Source organism: Protopterus annectens, chromosome 12.part0, assembly GCF_019279795.1.
Source record: "Protopterus annectens isolate FY-2018-M chromosome 12.part0, PAN1.0, whole genome shotgun sequence".
Taxonomy (NCBI): Eukaryota; Metazoa; Chordata; order Ceratodontiformes; family Protopteridae; genus Protopterus; species Protopterus annectens.
The window spans coordinates 141,366,296-141,381,464 of NC_056746.1; the positions used below are offsets into that span (position 1 = coordinate 141,366,296).

A 15,169-nucleotide genomic window follows, 5' to 3' on the forward strand; every position below is an offset into this window, starting at 1 on the left:
TACAGGGATGGGAGCCTGGAACTGAAACAGACTCCTTCGGAACCGTGGTCCCACCCCACACTGAGAAGGCTGCCTCTGAAGCCCAAACCAGTGTTGAGCTTAAATTTGCTGAAGCACTAAGGGGCATGAATGGCTTCAAAATGACCGGAGTCAAACCCTGCTCCCCCTGAAATTGGCAAAGAAGCTCCGACCCCGGGAGGTCTCTGGATCACACAAACCCGAAGAACTCAGGGTAGCTATCAGTGCCAGAGAAGGAGCTCTGACCAGCACCAAAACAGTCAAAGCCAGGAAGGTCAGAACTGGGAGCTACGAAGTCTCAGCTGGAGTCGAAGAAGGAATAAAGGCTGGCGTGGAAACAGGCAAGGTTCCAGAGGCAATATTGCTAGGAATAGGAGGAAGAGGTAATCCCCTTGCCAGATGGAGCTGATCCACCAATCTCATGAGCAAAGGAGATCTGGGTGGACATTGGGAATCAAAAAGGGATCCACTGAAGGTGAATACCTGGTGGACTTCTTTGGTTCCAGTAGTTTGGTCAGCATCAGTGTGGAAGAGTCTGAAACTGAAATCAGCACCGATGTAGTCGGTGATGAAGCCAGTACCGATGGCACTAAAGTTTGAGTCACTTGACCCATCGGTTCTGAAGAAACTCTAGGAACCATGGGGGCCTTGGCTATTTTTAACCACTGGTTCCGAAAAAAGTGCCAGAACTGACCGGCTTCTTTTCTTAGGTTTGTCCAATTTGGTTGAAGAGGACGAGGAGGAAGGTGAACTGACATCAGTTTTGGAGCCATTTAAGGCCTCGTCAAGTCTGATTTAAGCATTCCCTTAAGGATATGCTTATTTTTACAGTCAACTAGTGCTCTATGGCTAAAACTGTGACAAATGGCACAGTCTTCCTGCAGATGAACCACCCCCAAACAGTAGACACACTGTGTCAGTCCTAGTTAGGAAGTTTCCTGTCACACTAATGGCACCTTTTGAAGCCAGACGTCCGTTTAACTAGTTTGTCTGCCATTAGAAATAAGTCACACACAGTCTCTCTCTCTCTCTCACACACACACACACACACACACACACACACACACACACACACACACAGAAAGAGATATAGAAAGGTTGGTTGTTAAACTAAGGACAGAAAAATCATGCCAACAAGGATACTTAAGAAATACCACTAAAGAAAAGGGTACCAACAATGGTACATTAGACACTATCGAAATGGTAAAATAAATAGGTCACATGCACACAGGAAAAACAATATAATAGAGTTTAAGAGGAGCCAGTAGTTAAATAAAGGAAAGCTAACAGTTTTAAGAAGAAAGATACGAGAAACTTACAGTTTTCAGTGTAATTAGCTGTCACTTGAGAGCTCAGAAGAGAGAATCCATTTGGCACTATGAAGCGGCAAATGAGATACGAGGTAATCTTGCGAGGAGCATTATGGGTAGAGCTTAGCTTGAGAGTTTTTGGAAGGAGCAAGCTGAAATAACAGAGTTGGTTCAGAGCCAAACCCACAGTCAAGAATTAAGTGAAGATTGACAACATCAGATCTTACATTATCCTCTCTGTTCACTTCAGTTGAAGGGACTGAATACGTGCCTACCTACTCCTGGGTAGAATCTTAAGAGGATACCCCTGAAAATAGTAGCCCCAAAGGAGGACCTTGACCTGCAGATCACATCCAATTTATAAAGTTTCACAAAGGTATACAGAGTAAACCAAGTGGCTGAAGCACAATCATCAACTTAAAAGTTCTTGAAGAATGCTGCAAAAAGTTGCAGTGGAGCTTCTAAAATAAGCCTTGAGTTTGGATGTCAATGGTCTGTTACTAGACAGATGTACAAAAAGGTTATACAGTCAAGATATCCATCTGGACAAAGTGACTTTGGAGACATCCTGATTTGGAAGGTCAATAGACAATGAATTGTCTGTATTTCCCGATAACATTAGTACAGTTTAGGTGTAAACATAGCTGACTTGTGAACATCTAAGCAGTGCAAAATACTCATCTCGACTGGAGGATTGGTGAGGGGGGGAGTGAAGTCCGATTTGTAATGGACAGTGAAGCAATCTTAGGCATGAAAGATGGGTTGGTCCTGGCGGCAACTCCATCCTTGTGAAGACTAAGAAACTCGTCTGTCTAGGGTAATCGCTGCTAGAAGCGAGGGTTTCTAGCAGAGGTACTTCAAGTCAGATGAGCAGGCAGCTTCAAAGGAAGGACGGGTAAATGTTGAAATCCCAGAGAGTTATGGTTCCTTGACATAAGGTCTCAAAAAGAAGGTGCCCTTCAGAAATGGTCTGCATAACATCTCCAAGGTCAGAGAGAATGTTCAGGTGAAGCTCACCTGACAGGCAGGATAGGAGATCCAATTTAGGACCTAAAGGCCGAGGCTGCTTCTTTAGATGAGGCTAAAGCACTGGTGGGAAGCAAAGTTGCTTCAGACAAAAGGTGGCCATGAGTACAACTGAAGCCTTACACAGGAATACTGTTTGCAGAGACTTTATCATTAGTGGTAACAAGGGGAAAGGCATATAGTCCAGGAGGCCACTGAAAGATAGCACAACCCTTGGTGTCTTGTCCCTGTAGCAAGATCAGAGCAAAATTGCTGCTGCACCTGATGCTGGTCATAGATGCGAAATGTTTGCACAAAGTTCACCCCAGCAACAAAAGACCACTCAGTCATCAGAATAGACCAACTAAGTCTGCCTGACAGACAGCTGCTCCATCCTGGAATGTACATTGTTCCTAAAAAGCTCTGTGAATACACCACCATTGCTACACCCTCATGACATAGTTGCACAAGGGATAGGAGTAGGATTCTCCTTGCTTGCTGTTATACTATACTACAGACATGCTGTCTATGAATATAGACTGCACCCTGGGGAAGGAAGTCCTATAGGGTCTGCAACACTTTCAGAACCACCTGTGTCTCCAGAATATTGATGTAAAGACCTTGCTAAACTTATGTCCCCTAGACCATTCTCCCCTCAAAATATCCTCACCAACCCAGACAGGAGGTATCCATGGTCACTACTGTCTTTGAAAGGGAGAGAATGAATGATCTTATTGCTGGAAAACTGGGAGACTGGATCCACTAACCCAAATGTTGTTTGTAAATAGAGGAGAGCTGAACAGGTTTTCTTACTGCATCCATTACACACTCAAGGTCCAGTATGGCACCCTTACATAAATCCGTGCAAGGGGTACAAGTTAAATTGCGGCCAGCATTAAACCCAGAACTCATAAAATTAAAAATGCAGGGGGAGTGGCTGACTTGCATTTGGTGAATACCTGGAGGCCTATGGTGAGACCATACTGTAGTGTTCAAAATTGGTAGTGAATGGCTCTCAGTTGGAAGCATAGCTACCTTCTGGACTTCTGGGTGATTTTTATGCGGAGACAAGTACCCCAGATAAGTCAGCAGAACACATCCAGTCCCCTCCCTATAAATATGGATGAATGCCTTCTACTGTGACTATCTAGAACTGTTTTTTTGTGTAGATGTTCAGGCTGCTTAGGTACAAGATGGACTTGCATTCCTTTGATTTCTTGGGAAGTAAAATGATTCCAGACTAGTTTCAAGACCCTCTCTGACCTGGTGGGACATCTTGAAGGAGACGAACAAGATCCTTTGTTAATGCCCTCTTCTGGTGGGTTTGTAACTCTGGAAGAAGCACAGACAAAAGATCTGGGGAAGGAAATTACATAGCCTCTGGACATTATGCTCCTTACTCAGTACTCCCATGTGATGTCCATCCACTAGTCTAGGTGAAGAGGCACTGTAGAGCAGTTAAGCAGGTATTCAGGAATGCTAATGTTGCTTCTTAGAGAAAGAGCCTAGAAATACCAGATATTGCAGACCCTTTCTGCCTCTGGGGTGGCATTCATTAAAGGGACATCCTCTGCCAAAGCTTCCCCTGCCTGAAAAGGGGTCAACAGGAGAAAAACTTTTTAAACCAGAAAACCTTGGAACCCTGCTGGTTCACAGAAAATGGATCTTTGAGGGGGGTTCAAAGTCAATTACTAAGGTAGAAACTGTCTTCCCCTCTGGCTCACTTTTCAAACTTCTTTTTTACCTTGGATCTAAAAAGGCAGGAGTCATCATAAGGGGGTATTAATGAAAGATGCCTTTTAAACTTGTCTGCAATGTGTCACGGGTGGAGCCAAACATTGCATTTCATAGCTATACCTGAGCCTGCCACCCCAAGTGCTCTGGTCAGCAACATTATTCAACAGCATTATAGATGGATTAAAAATGGTCAACACAGTAGCCACTTGTGACTGATCTACTTATGGGTGTCACATATGGCAGGCTTTTTCAAGGATTCTAACAGCTGTTCTGTTAAGTGTCTTTGAAATCTAGTTATCTGAGTAAGGTAATGTGCCAGAAGAATAAAGTCACTTCTTGTTCCACCATCCTAGACATCTTGATAGGAAGGTGTACCATCAACCACTCAGACAGTTCCCTCTTAGTGGCTGCTGTCACAATAATGGAGTCCACCAGAAGGTCTTTGCTCCACTGAGGCCTGATCGTGAAATACTCACTGCTATGTCAGGCACCAATCATGCCCTCTCTGCAACAAGGTTCATCAAGCAGATAGCTGCACGGATCACTCAGAAGGCAGACCCAAATACCTCAAACAGAATCTCTTCATCTAAGGAGGGGGGGGCAGTAGACCAAGTACCCTCTAAATCACTAACCAAATGTGAGGCCTTCAGGAAAGGATTGTGGGGAGCCTTCCCCATCATTGAGACAGGCATCAGGTGTGACAAAACTCTATAGTGGAATTTATGCGCCTCCTTTTACAAGTATGCTTTTGGAAAGGCATTCATAGGGGGCTGGTCCGAAGTTCCTGAAGACTGAAGGTAACTCTGACGGTGAGAAAGCTTGAGACATTCAGATCTGTTCTGTCCTTAGGGTCAATGATGAAGGCTCAAGGCTGTAGACTGAATGGTCTCAAAGGAGGGAAATTAAAACACTGAAGCATCCCCTGCCAGCACTGATGCACAGGCAATGATCCTCTTGAAAAAGTCAAGAGCCAAAGTGTAAATCTGTCAGCTCCAAAGACAACTGACTCTGGGCCATCTCTTCCTCACTGGAAGTGGACATTGATGGCCTCGAGCAAGGTGCCACTGATGTCGATAAGACAAATGGCTTCAACAAAGGGACTGGCACAGACACCATGGATTCCATGATAAACTTGCAGATGAGGGGCTACTACCGAGATACAGTCATCACATATACAACTGAAGTCAAGCACATCAGATGCTCTGGGATCAGCACCAATAGATCAGAATCAATGGATCTGATACAGCCAGTGCCAAAAGAGCCACAGGGATTGTCATTGGCTCTGGCACCAAGACATGTACTACTGCCTTGAGAAGAAAGTGGGATGTGATGATAACCACTGCAATATGGACACTGACAAAAGTCTATTCTCGTGTGATCCCAAACTATGGATGAAGAACTCTGGCTAGATCTTGTAGATCTAAGAGAAGATCTTGTAGATCTAAGAGAAGTGAAAAGATGACAAGAAGGAAGAATATTTGAAAGCTCTCTCTCTTTCCCTGAAGAGCCACTGTAAGCTCTCCACCCTGCACAACCATCCAAAATAACAATCTCAGCATGAGATGATCCCAGCACCAGAAGCACACAGCTCCAGTGTCATTAAAACCAAACCCCCCTGTGCAATCTCAGTTCTCAAGAGTTTCAAAAATGTTTGAGAAGTTTTTAGCTCCTCCTCTCAGGAATTTAGTAAGAATTCCCAATGCTGTTATTAGCCCTCACACAACTCCTGCTACTTTCAATTTTCTTACAATGGTACTCAGAGTGACCCATCAATGCTTTATTACTTGTTCTTTGTTCTGGCTTTCTTAAACAAGTCCAAGGTCATCTACTTATTCCTGCATTAGGACAATAAGCAAACAGCCCTGCTAGCACTGTGCAAACAAAGCACACTCGTGCAAGTTGTATTTACCCTTAACAGTAGATGTTTGGGTTCTTCACTGCCACAGTTGCCTTCAAGCTATAAGAGCTGTGTCTTGCCCAAGACACAACATCGGGACAAGCTTTCAAAAGAACCATCTCTCTCCCTCTAACTCTAATGTTGATTGGTCAGCCTTAAGGAGGGAAAATAAATCAGCAGAGTTGAAAACCTTCAGAACTTTCTTGCCTAAAGGTTAAGGTACAGCATACTCATATTTAAGTACACCAATCTACATCCCCAAAAAACTATATACAACAGTAGGGGGGAATGGAGGGTGGCTGCGGCTACTGCATCAGTTAGGAATTCAAACATTTACTGCAACTTATACAGCTGTACTACATTTCATCATTTCCACTGCTACAGTAGCCTTTAGGTTAAATTGTCCTATTATCAAAGCTTAACTAACCTAGGAGGAGGAAAGATAAGGACCTGGCCAGTCCTGGATTTAGAAAAAAAAAATTAAATCAAATGCCTTGTAAAGGTATGCAAGAACGGGCCATGTAGCTGCCTCTAGAATGTTTCTGGTGTCTGCCCCTTTCCAATATGCCATAAAGGATGTCAAGTTTTACTATAGTGAACCTTGATTACTGCCTAGAATAGGTTTACTATGGTGGGTATAACAAAAGACTGCAGCAAAGGATGACCATCTGGAACAGTCTCATGACAATGGTTGTCCTTTCTCATGCAAACATCAGCAATAAATAGCCAATCAGCTTTCATAACGGGTATTGTTCCGTCAAGGTAGTACATGAGCTGCCTAATGCATGCTGAGAGTAATCAGTCCCGTATGCCTGGTTCTGAGGGTCAGGATAAAACAAAGTTTTGATGACCTAATTCAAAGTAAACTCTGAATCAACATTGGACATGAATGAGGGATTTTGCCTTAGTGACAACTTGCTCCAATGGAAAACTGAACAGGGTTCACCCACCATGAGACCTTGCAACTCACATACTCTTCTTTCAGATGTCAGAGCAATAGCTAGTTTTCCATGTAATGAACCTTAAATCTGCCTGATATGCAGGTTCAAATGGAAATGAGGTTAACTTTTCCAGGACAAAGGTAAGATCTCGGGCAGGAACAACCTGTTTGTATGATGGTCTCAGACATAACACTCCTTTCAGAAACAGTTTTACTAAAAACATTGAAGACAATGGAGAAGTCATAGGCAAACTTGCTGAAATGGCAGCAAGATACACCTTGATAAAGGAGTACAAGAAGCCAGACGCTAGTAACTCAACCAAATATTTGAGCAACACTGGTACATAATCCCTGACAGGACACTGGTTATTGGCTAGGCACCAACGAAAAAAATGCTACCACTTACCAAAAAGTTGAAGTAGCAGGCTTTCTTGCCTCTCAAATATTACTGCACATCCTCAAAAGAAATGCCTTGAAGGTATGAGAATTGAATCATCCTAGCAGCTAGTTGGATGTTCAAGATTGGGATGCATCATACTCTCCATTATGTGTGCGTAGGTCCAGTTTGTGAAGGAGCTTGTAGCAACTGCTGCTCTCTTCTTATGGAAATGGGCAAGAGTAATGTTGCCTGGGCCAAAAGGGAGTCACCACAATTATTTCTGGAATGTTCTTCTGAAACTTCAGAATTACCCTGGATCTCCAAGGAAAAGGTAGCAATGATAATGGAAGATTCCCTTAGAAGAGAAAGGAAAGGCATCTTGTTTTGAAAGGAAGTACTCTTCACAAATAGATAAATTCCTGAAAGACACCTTTGGTCAATTTCCACTAGTAAGCATCTGTTCTGGTCCTGCTCAGCTTGTCTGATATTCAACTTTGCTCTGACAAAGTTAAGTACAGAAAAACTAACTTCCAAGCTAACACAGTCTACCATAGCCAGCCTTCCTATAGGGTACAACCTTCTGCCTCTTTTGCTTATTGCTGTACCACATTCCTGTAGTGTTGGCTGTAATCACCTGGAGAGGTCCTGGAGACAACAGGTGATGAAGAGATTTTTAATGTTCGGATCACCCACAATAACGCTTAAGTTTACGTGCTTTTGTCTGTTTGAAAAATATCGCAGGACTTACAACTTTACCTCACGGACACTGTCCATCAAGCAAAATCTCAGGTGTCTGCACTTATAGACTTGCAGGTTGAGGAGAAAAAGGGGGAGACCTAAATCTGCTTGTATTACTAGTCTCCATCACAGAAGTTCCTTTTTAAGTCCTGTCACTGGTTTTTCTGGCAGTGTGAGATGTGTTGCATCTTTTAAAACTTACTTGGTTTCCTATGCCGCATACATACATATATATATATATATATATATATATATATATATATATATATATACACACACACACACACACATATAAACTCATTTGACTGAAAAACAGCACTGGCAGGTATATGCCCATTTCCCCACTGTAGTGCGACCCTGGAGTGAGAACATTAAGTTGGGGGGGGGTGGGAGGTGTAGCCCCCCAAATTCTGCAACATGTTTGTACTGATGTTATATGTTTTAATGTATTTTTAATGGATACACATGTATATAATAGTGCATAAACTATGCCCCCCACACCCCCCTAACTTTATATTCTCACTCCAGGGTCGCATTACTGTCGGGAAATGGGCATATACCTGCCAGTGCTGTTTTTCGGTCAAATGAGTTTTCGGTCATATAGGCTTTTGGTGAAATGAACTTTCGGTAATCTGGTCTCAGTCAAATGGGCTACGGTGAAAGGAACTTTAGGTCAAATGTAGTGAATCCATATATATATATATATATATATATATATATATATGGATATATATATATATATATATATATATATATATATATATATACATGCATACATATAGACATAATACAGACACACAGACATATATATATATATATATATATATATATATATATATATATATATATATATATATATATACATACATACATACATATACACACACACACACACACTCACGTATTTATGTATCTACGCCTAAATAAATTACCATAACGCTGAGTTGCAAAATGGCAAGATGAAAATGATGAAAGTTTACATTCACTAACATCCAGATAGTCATCGTTATTCATTATTTTGACATAGAGCTATATACATAAACACATGCACATACACACACACCCACACAAAGTGCATAATAATTAAAATTTCTGTGAGGAAGGGTTCCCCAAATGGGATTCTTCTGCCAGAAAGTGATTGAAGATTGGCTGATGCGCTTTGTGAACCTCTGAGCTGCTTCCTCAGAAGCAGGCAAGAAAGTACTGAAGACCTTTCAAATTGCCTGGCGATTTTCCCTCCTGAGAGCTGACCAATCCAGCAGTCACAGTGGCAGTGAGGAAGGCAGTCACAGCTTTTGGATGCAGCCAGTTGTTGCGCCTTGGGTAAGACCCCGTATAGCCTAAAGGTTACTGCAGCAGTAGGAATGATGAACATCTCCCAAGTTCTAAGTGAAATGAAGCATCAGTATAAGACAAAAGAAAATAACTGATAACTTCTTTCTAAAAATATAGGCAATATTAGTGGGCCCGCTACATATCTGAGAAACGAGTAGTACCACAAAAGGATGGAAAATACAAGTGAAATCTAGGATATTCAGAAGTCCTAGCTTTTGTTTCACAGGCATATGTCTTCCTGAAAAACTATCTTAGAGTTGATATATTTTTCAAGTGCGATAGCTGGAGATGCTGGGGGTGCATTGCCCTCCCCTTCTCTAATACTGCATATATGTACTGTAAAAAAAACAATATCTTCAACCTGATGAGGAAAGCCAGGCTTTACTTCACATTCAATAAAAAGATTTTATTTTTCCTTTTTTATGCAGTTATTAGTCAGACTACATCACTTTAATATGACTGCCATGTACTGCACCTTTCTGAATACGCTTCAATTTGTACTAAGGATTAATATGACTAATATGTTACAGATGAGCCAGCCGCAAATTTCTTACTATACAAGGTTACCAACGCTCAGGATTGAGAAGTCTGAACATATCTTTACCACTTCAGAAACAGAAGACAAACAAATTAAAGTCCAGTTTCTTCCATCACACCTTGAGAAGTATGGAGAGCTATCTAGCATGAACAAAACACAAGTTATTTAAAAATACAATCAAAACATACCTGATAATTCTTGGTCTTCATTGCTAGAAAGGCATTCACTGGAACCAGCAGAACCATGACTGCCACGCCTGCTAACACAGAAGGGCCTAGAGTCTGTTGTAAAAGAGTAAATTTAATACATAAGTGGCTTCACTGCTGCAAACATACCAAACAACCAGATGCAAGTTTACCTGGTACTGTGTACTGATTATACAAATAAGGAGCTCTTCTTACATGTCAGACTCTAAGATAGTGATTTTTGTGGTGTATATTTCAACCAAGACTAACGCTGGGGGAACAAAACTTGTAGATTATGTGATTTCTAAATAAGGCCTGATAAATTATTTCTACATGGTATATCACATGTAAATTTGGAGCATCTTCTGAAGCTATTTTGTATGGCACTGTGATGAACAGACATATAACCCCTGTCTAAATCAATGGCAAATGATATAATGGTTTACAAAAAAACATCCAATTACATACATCCCTTCTAATAATCACAATACTTCAATCCAACAGTTTCATACATCCCATATAATACTCGCAATAATATGCCTTAAAAGGAGATACCATACAAAATGAAGTTCCATTCATGGGTCCATAACAATGTTAATGTCCCAAAATGTGTGTATTCTTCATTCCATGTCATTCCCTTGTTAAGATATTCAAAAACACCACCTATAATGGAACTGTATCCCAGAAGGGCATCAAAAATGTGGATCAGACTGGGTTGCTTATAAGAAACGATGGTCAAGAAGCAGATGACCAAACTAGTTATGAAAAGCTAAAAAAAGCATATACATAAATCATTTAGGAATTATATTGCATCCTTTTGACCAAAAAGTATAGCTGCTGAATGACGACGAACATAAACTGTAGATTTACAGTCCTACTTATGCACAAACATTTAAGATGGCTGCAACGTATCTCTTTACCCCAACATAAATTCTTCCAACTTCAAAATAACAGTCCAAAAGTCAGATAGTCAGAAAAAGCACATACATGAATCATTTGGATGTTATATTACACCCTTCTAACCATGATGCGAATCCGCTAAATGACAGCCACTGTATACTGCTAATTTTCAGCCCAACTTCCGTGCTGACATTTTGAAATGGCCACAATGTAACACTCAACCCCAACAAACATCCTTACGACTTCCAAGCAGCAATTAAGAAGTCCCGATCCAGTCCACAGGAAAGTCAGCGCCAAAATATGAATAATCCAAAACAAATAGAATTGTTGCAAAACAAATGAAGGTTAAGTAACAAGGCTTGCTGTGCACTCCAGCAGAAATCAGCCTCGGCTCCTGACACTGGTCTAAAAGTCCTAAACGTCAACAGCTAACTCAAACTAGTAATCCGTCCCACAAGTAAGCTAGCAAGTATGGCTGGTGCGATCGGCCAATCAAACTTGGTAGATACTCAAAGAAAGCCAGCACCATAAGGACCAAAATAATATTTTAATAATATCACATTCCAGACCGGTTCCGGCAAATAGCCTTCATCAGTGATATCCATAAACATATTGAATGATTTAAATACACAGTGTGCCATCATTTCTTCTGACATAACTTCCACCATAATTGGTGAAAAAAACTTTGAAAATGCAAAAAGAAAGATAAATGAATACATCATATTTTGTCATTCAAACCAGGTGAGAATAACCCCCCCCCCCCAATTTAATAATCCATTTCCTTTCTTTTTGATACAAAATGGAGTGCCATCCTGTTTTAAAGGTTCAAGTGCCCATGACCTTATCAATTACTGCAAAAGTATACCTAGCTATAGTGTTTACTTGAGAATGTCTGTATAGGGGATTTGTGAATCTTTAATTTCGTATGTCACTTAGATGTTCAGACATGCGACAACGCAAAGATCTCAATGTCTGCCCCGCATAAAAGGCAGAGCAAGTGCAGCTGACCAAATAAACCTCCCAGTCCAACCCACAATTGGCAAAAGAAGGATATCAAAAAATAGGCTTGTGTTTTTACTTGCAAATTGTTTAGTCCTAAGCATGAATAAGCACTCTGTAGGGACTAGCCGCTCCCTAGATCTACAGTCTGTGAGGTGTGCCTCCACATTTCCTCTCTGCCCATCCTGTTATGGAGAACTCCTACATATCTGTCTGACATAGGTTCATAGGTAGATGAGGCTATCTGCCCTAGGTCATTTATAAGCCTAGCCAGAGTGTATTCGGCTTCCGCCTCCCTATTAGATTAGCCTACTGTGCCTCTGTAAAGTAGGTCACAGAAGGTACCCTTTTAAGATTAGTTTACTGTGCCTCTGTCTAGCAGGGACACAGGAGAGATCCCAGGGGTGAATTTGCGATTTCCCATCCACGCGTCCAAATTTCGCTTGAAGAGGGTCAGCGAGGGGCTATGTCTAACATGAATTGGGATTCTATTCCAGAGTGAGGGGAGCCTCTGGTAAATGAATCTGTCCCTCCAGCATGTCATATTTATTTTTGTGCTGAGGTTTAGGTCCCTGGAGCATGTAGCTCTAAGGGACTTGGATTTTTTGAGGTGGAGCATGTCCATTAATTCTGGGTTTGACATGGCTTTGTACGTCAGGCATAGATCGCCTCTGAGTAGGCGGTAAGCAACTGAGTAGAGCTAGAGTTTCTTTAGTCGAGCTGCATAGGACATCTGTTTGTAGCCCATGATCCTCTTGGTGAGGTACTTTTGGGGTCTCTCCAGTTGCTGCAGGTGTCGGGTAAGGTAGATCCCAAAAGGGGCATTGTATTCAATTATGGGCCTGATAAGTGACAAGTAGAGGGGCACAATGACCTCTCTTGATCTAGATGTGAACCCTTTCGTGATAAGGTGGGCTATTATAGAAGGTCTTTCTAACCACTTTGGCAACTGATTATCAAAGGAGAGATTACTATCTACGTTGGTCCCCAAATCTCTAATTACTTCTTCCGTACTTAATGGATTACCACCTATGTGGTAATATGTGGGCACCTTGTTTTTCCCAAAGGGGATGACTATGCACTTTTTAGCATTTAGCTTGAGGCTGTGGCTCTGGCACCAAGCATCAGTCTCTGTGAGACCCTTTTGGCGGATGCTTGTGTCAGCTGGAGATTCGATTATGGCCCCCAGTTTGCAGTCATCTGCGAACTTTGTCAGCCATAATCCCCCCCGTGTTAGCCTGAACCTCAGAGAAGTATATACCGAACAAGAGAGGTCCCAGAACTGAGCCCTGTGGGATGCCACTTGTAACTGGTTTGGATACGGACATGGCACCTGCGATTCTGACCATGTGGGTTCTATCACTGAGCCAGTTTGCAACCCATCTTGTGATATAGGGGTTGATATTTAAGCTGGTAAGCTTATTTATGATGCCCGAGTGGGGTATTGTGTCGAAGGCTTTTGCGAGGTCCAGGTAAGATGTGTGGACTACCTTGCTCTCATCTATGGCTTTGGTAACTGTTTCAAAGAAATCAACTAGGTTTAAGAGGCAAGATCTGCCCTTAAAGCTGAATTGGGTACGGTCCAGTGTCTGGAGGCTCCCAATGCCTTTGTTTACGAGTTCCATGATAATACGCTCCATAGCTTTACAGACCAGACTCATGGGGCGATAGTTTCCGGGGTCCGTTGTGGCACCACCTTTGTGGAGTGGGACCACTGTAGCTGTACGCCATTCTTTGGGTACATATCCTGTAGTAAGCCTAAGTTTGAACAGTAACTTAATGTGAGGGTTCAGTTCTTCTTGGAGCTCGTGTAAGACACAGCCTGGGACACCGTCCGGTCCCATAGATGCTGTGTTTTTTGCTTTGGAGAGGGCAGCTTTCACGTGTGCATCTGTGATGTCAGGGAGGTTGCATTCAGTTGGGATAGGCGTTTGCTCCTTTGGGGGGGGAAGGGGGAGAGACGTTTGCACTGAATCTGTCTGCCAGGATGTTGGCTATGTCTGTTTGTTCTCTATATTTTGTACCGTTATGCAACAATTCAGAGCATATCTGGGAGTTTCCGCCCATGTTCCTGACATAACTAAAGAAGGCCTTGTGATTATCTTTAGTGTCTAGGGCAATTTTTCTTTCGAAACTGGCCTTTGATGATTTTATGAGGGATCGAAGTTTCTTGCTAATACTGATCAGAGATGCCTTCCCTTTTTGGGAGTTTGCTCTGTCATGTAGTAGCTTCCACCTTCTGTTGTATAGCTTATTTATGGCTGGGGTCCACCAGACCGGTCTCCTGTTTTTGGAAGAGCGAGTCTTGCTTTTATTTGGGATAACACGATCCATGCATTCCTGCAGGTGCTCATAGAATGCATTTGTAAAGGATTCTGCGGATTGGGCTGTATTATCCTCTGGCCCAGGGCCTTTGAAGGATTCCACCTCAGTCTTGAGAAGTGCAAAGTTGGCTTTTGAGAAATTCTTTACAGTGATTTCCTTGGCTGGGGGTGGGGACGGGATATGGATGTCCAGGGAAATTTGTTTATGGTCTGATCTTACCAATGAGGGGTTTACCTCTGGTGTGGAACATAGAGTCCCCATGTTGGTGATGACCAGGCCCAATATGTTGTTCCCTCTTGTGGGAGTGGTGACCAGTTGTTCCATTGTGTTGAGTTTATAAATTCAAGGAACCGTTGAGCGAGGGTGTTTGGGCTTGAGTAGTTTTCCCAGTCAATGTTTGGGTAGTTGAAGTCACCCAATAACATAGTGTTTGGAGAGACCTTCATATTCTCCAGTGTTCTCAGGAATGCCAAGTGGGGTTCCTGTAATAGGGAGGGTGTTCTGTAGCAGGCTACAAATTGAAAGGCAGTTTTGCCCACTGTTAGTTGCACATGGATGGTTTCCGATGCTTCGTGCAGTGCCACTAACCTGGAGGTGTAGGTATCTTTGATGAATATAAATACTCCCCCTCCTTTTGTGCTTCGGTCCGAGTTTTGGGGCCGAAACGTATGGTACGAGTTATAACCTGGTAGTGCTGGGGTGCTCTCAGGAGCCTTGAACCAGGTTTCTGTTACTGCACAGACATAGATTTTCTCCATACTGAGGAGAGTCTCGAGTGTGTGCATCTTGAGATTTAGACTTCTGGCATTGAGTAGCATTACCTTTAGTTTTTTATCTTTGGGTTGTCTATGGAGGTGGGTTTG

At 42.3% G+C, this 15,169-nt stretch overlaps 1 protein-coding gene across 2 annotated transcripts in view; it reads right to left on the minus strand.

Moving 5' to 3' along the window:
• ABCC1 (ATP binding cassette subfamily C member 1) overlaps positions 1–15,169 on the minus strand; it is a 1,301,041-nt gene that overhangs the window by 803,876 nt on the left and 481,996 nt on the right. For both annotated transcript variants that reach the window (XM_044089159.1, XM_044089158.1), the window contains exon 11: positions 10,086–10,178. In XM_044089159.1, the coding sequence (XP_043945094.1) occupies positions 10,086–10,178 (93 nt within the window). The remainder of the gene's footprint in view (positions 1–10,085; positions 10,179–15,169) is intronic.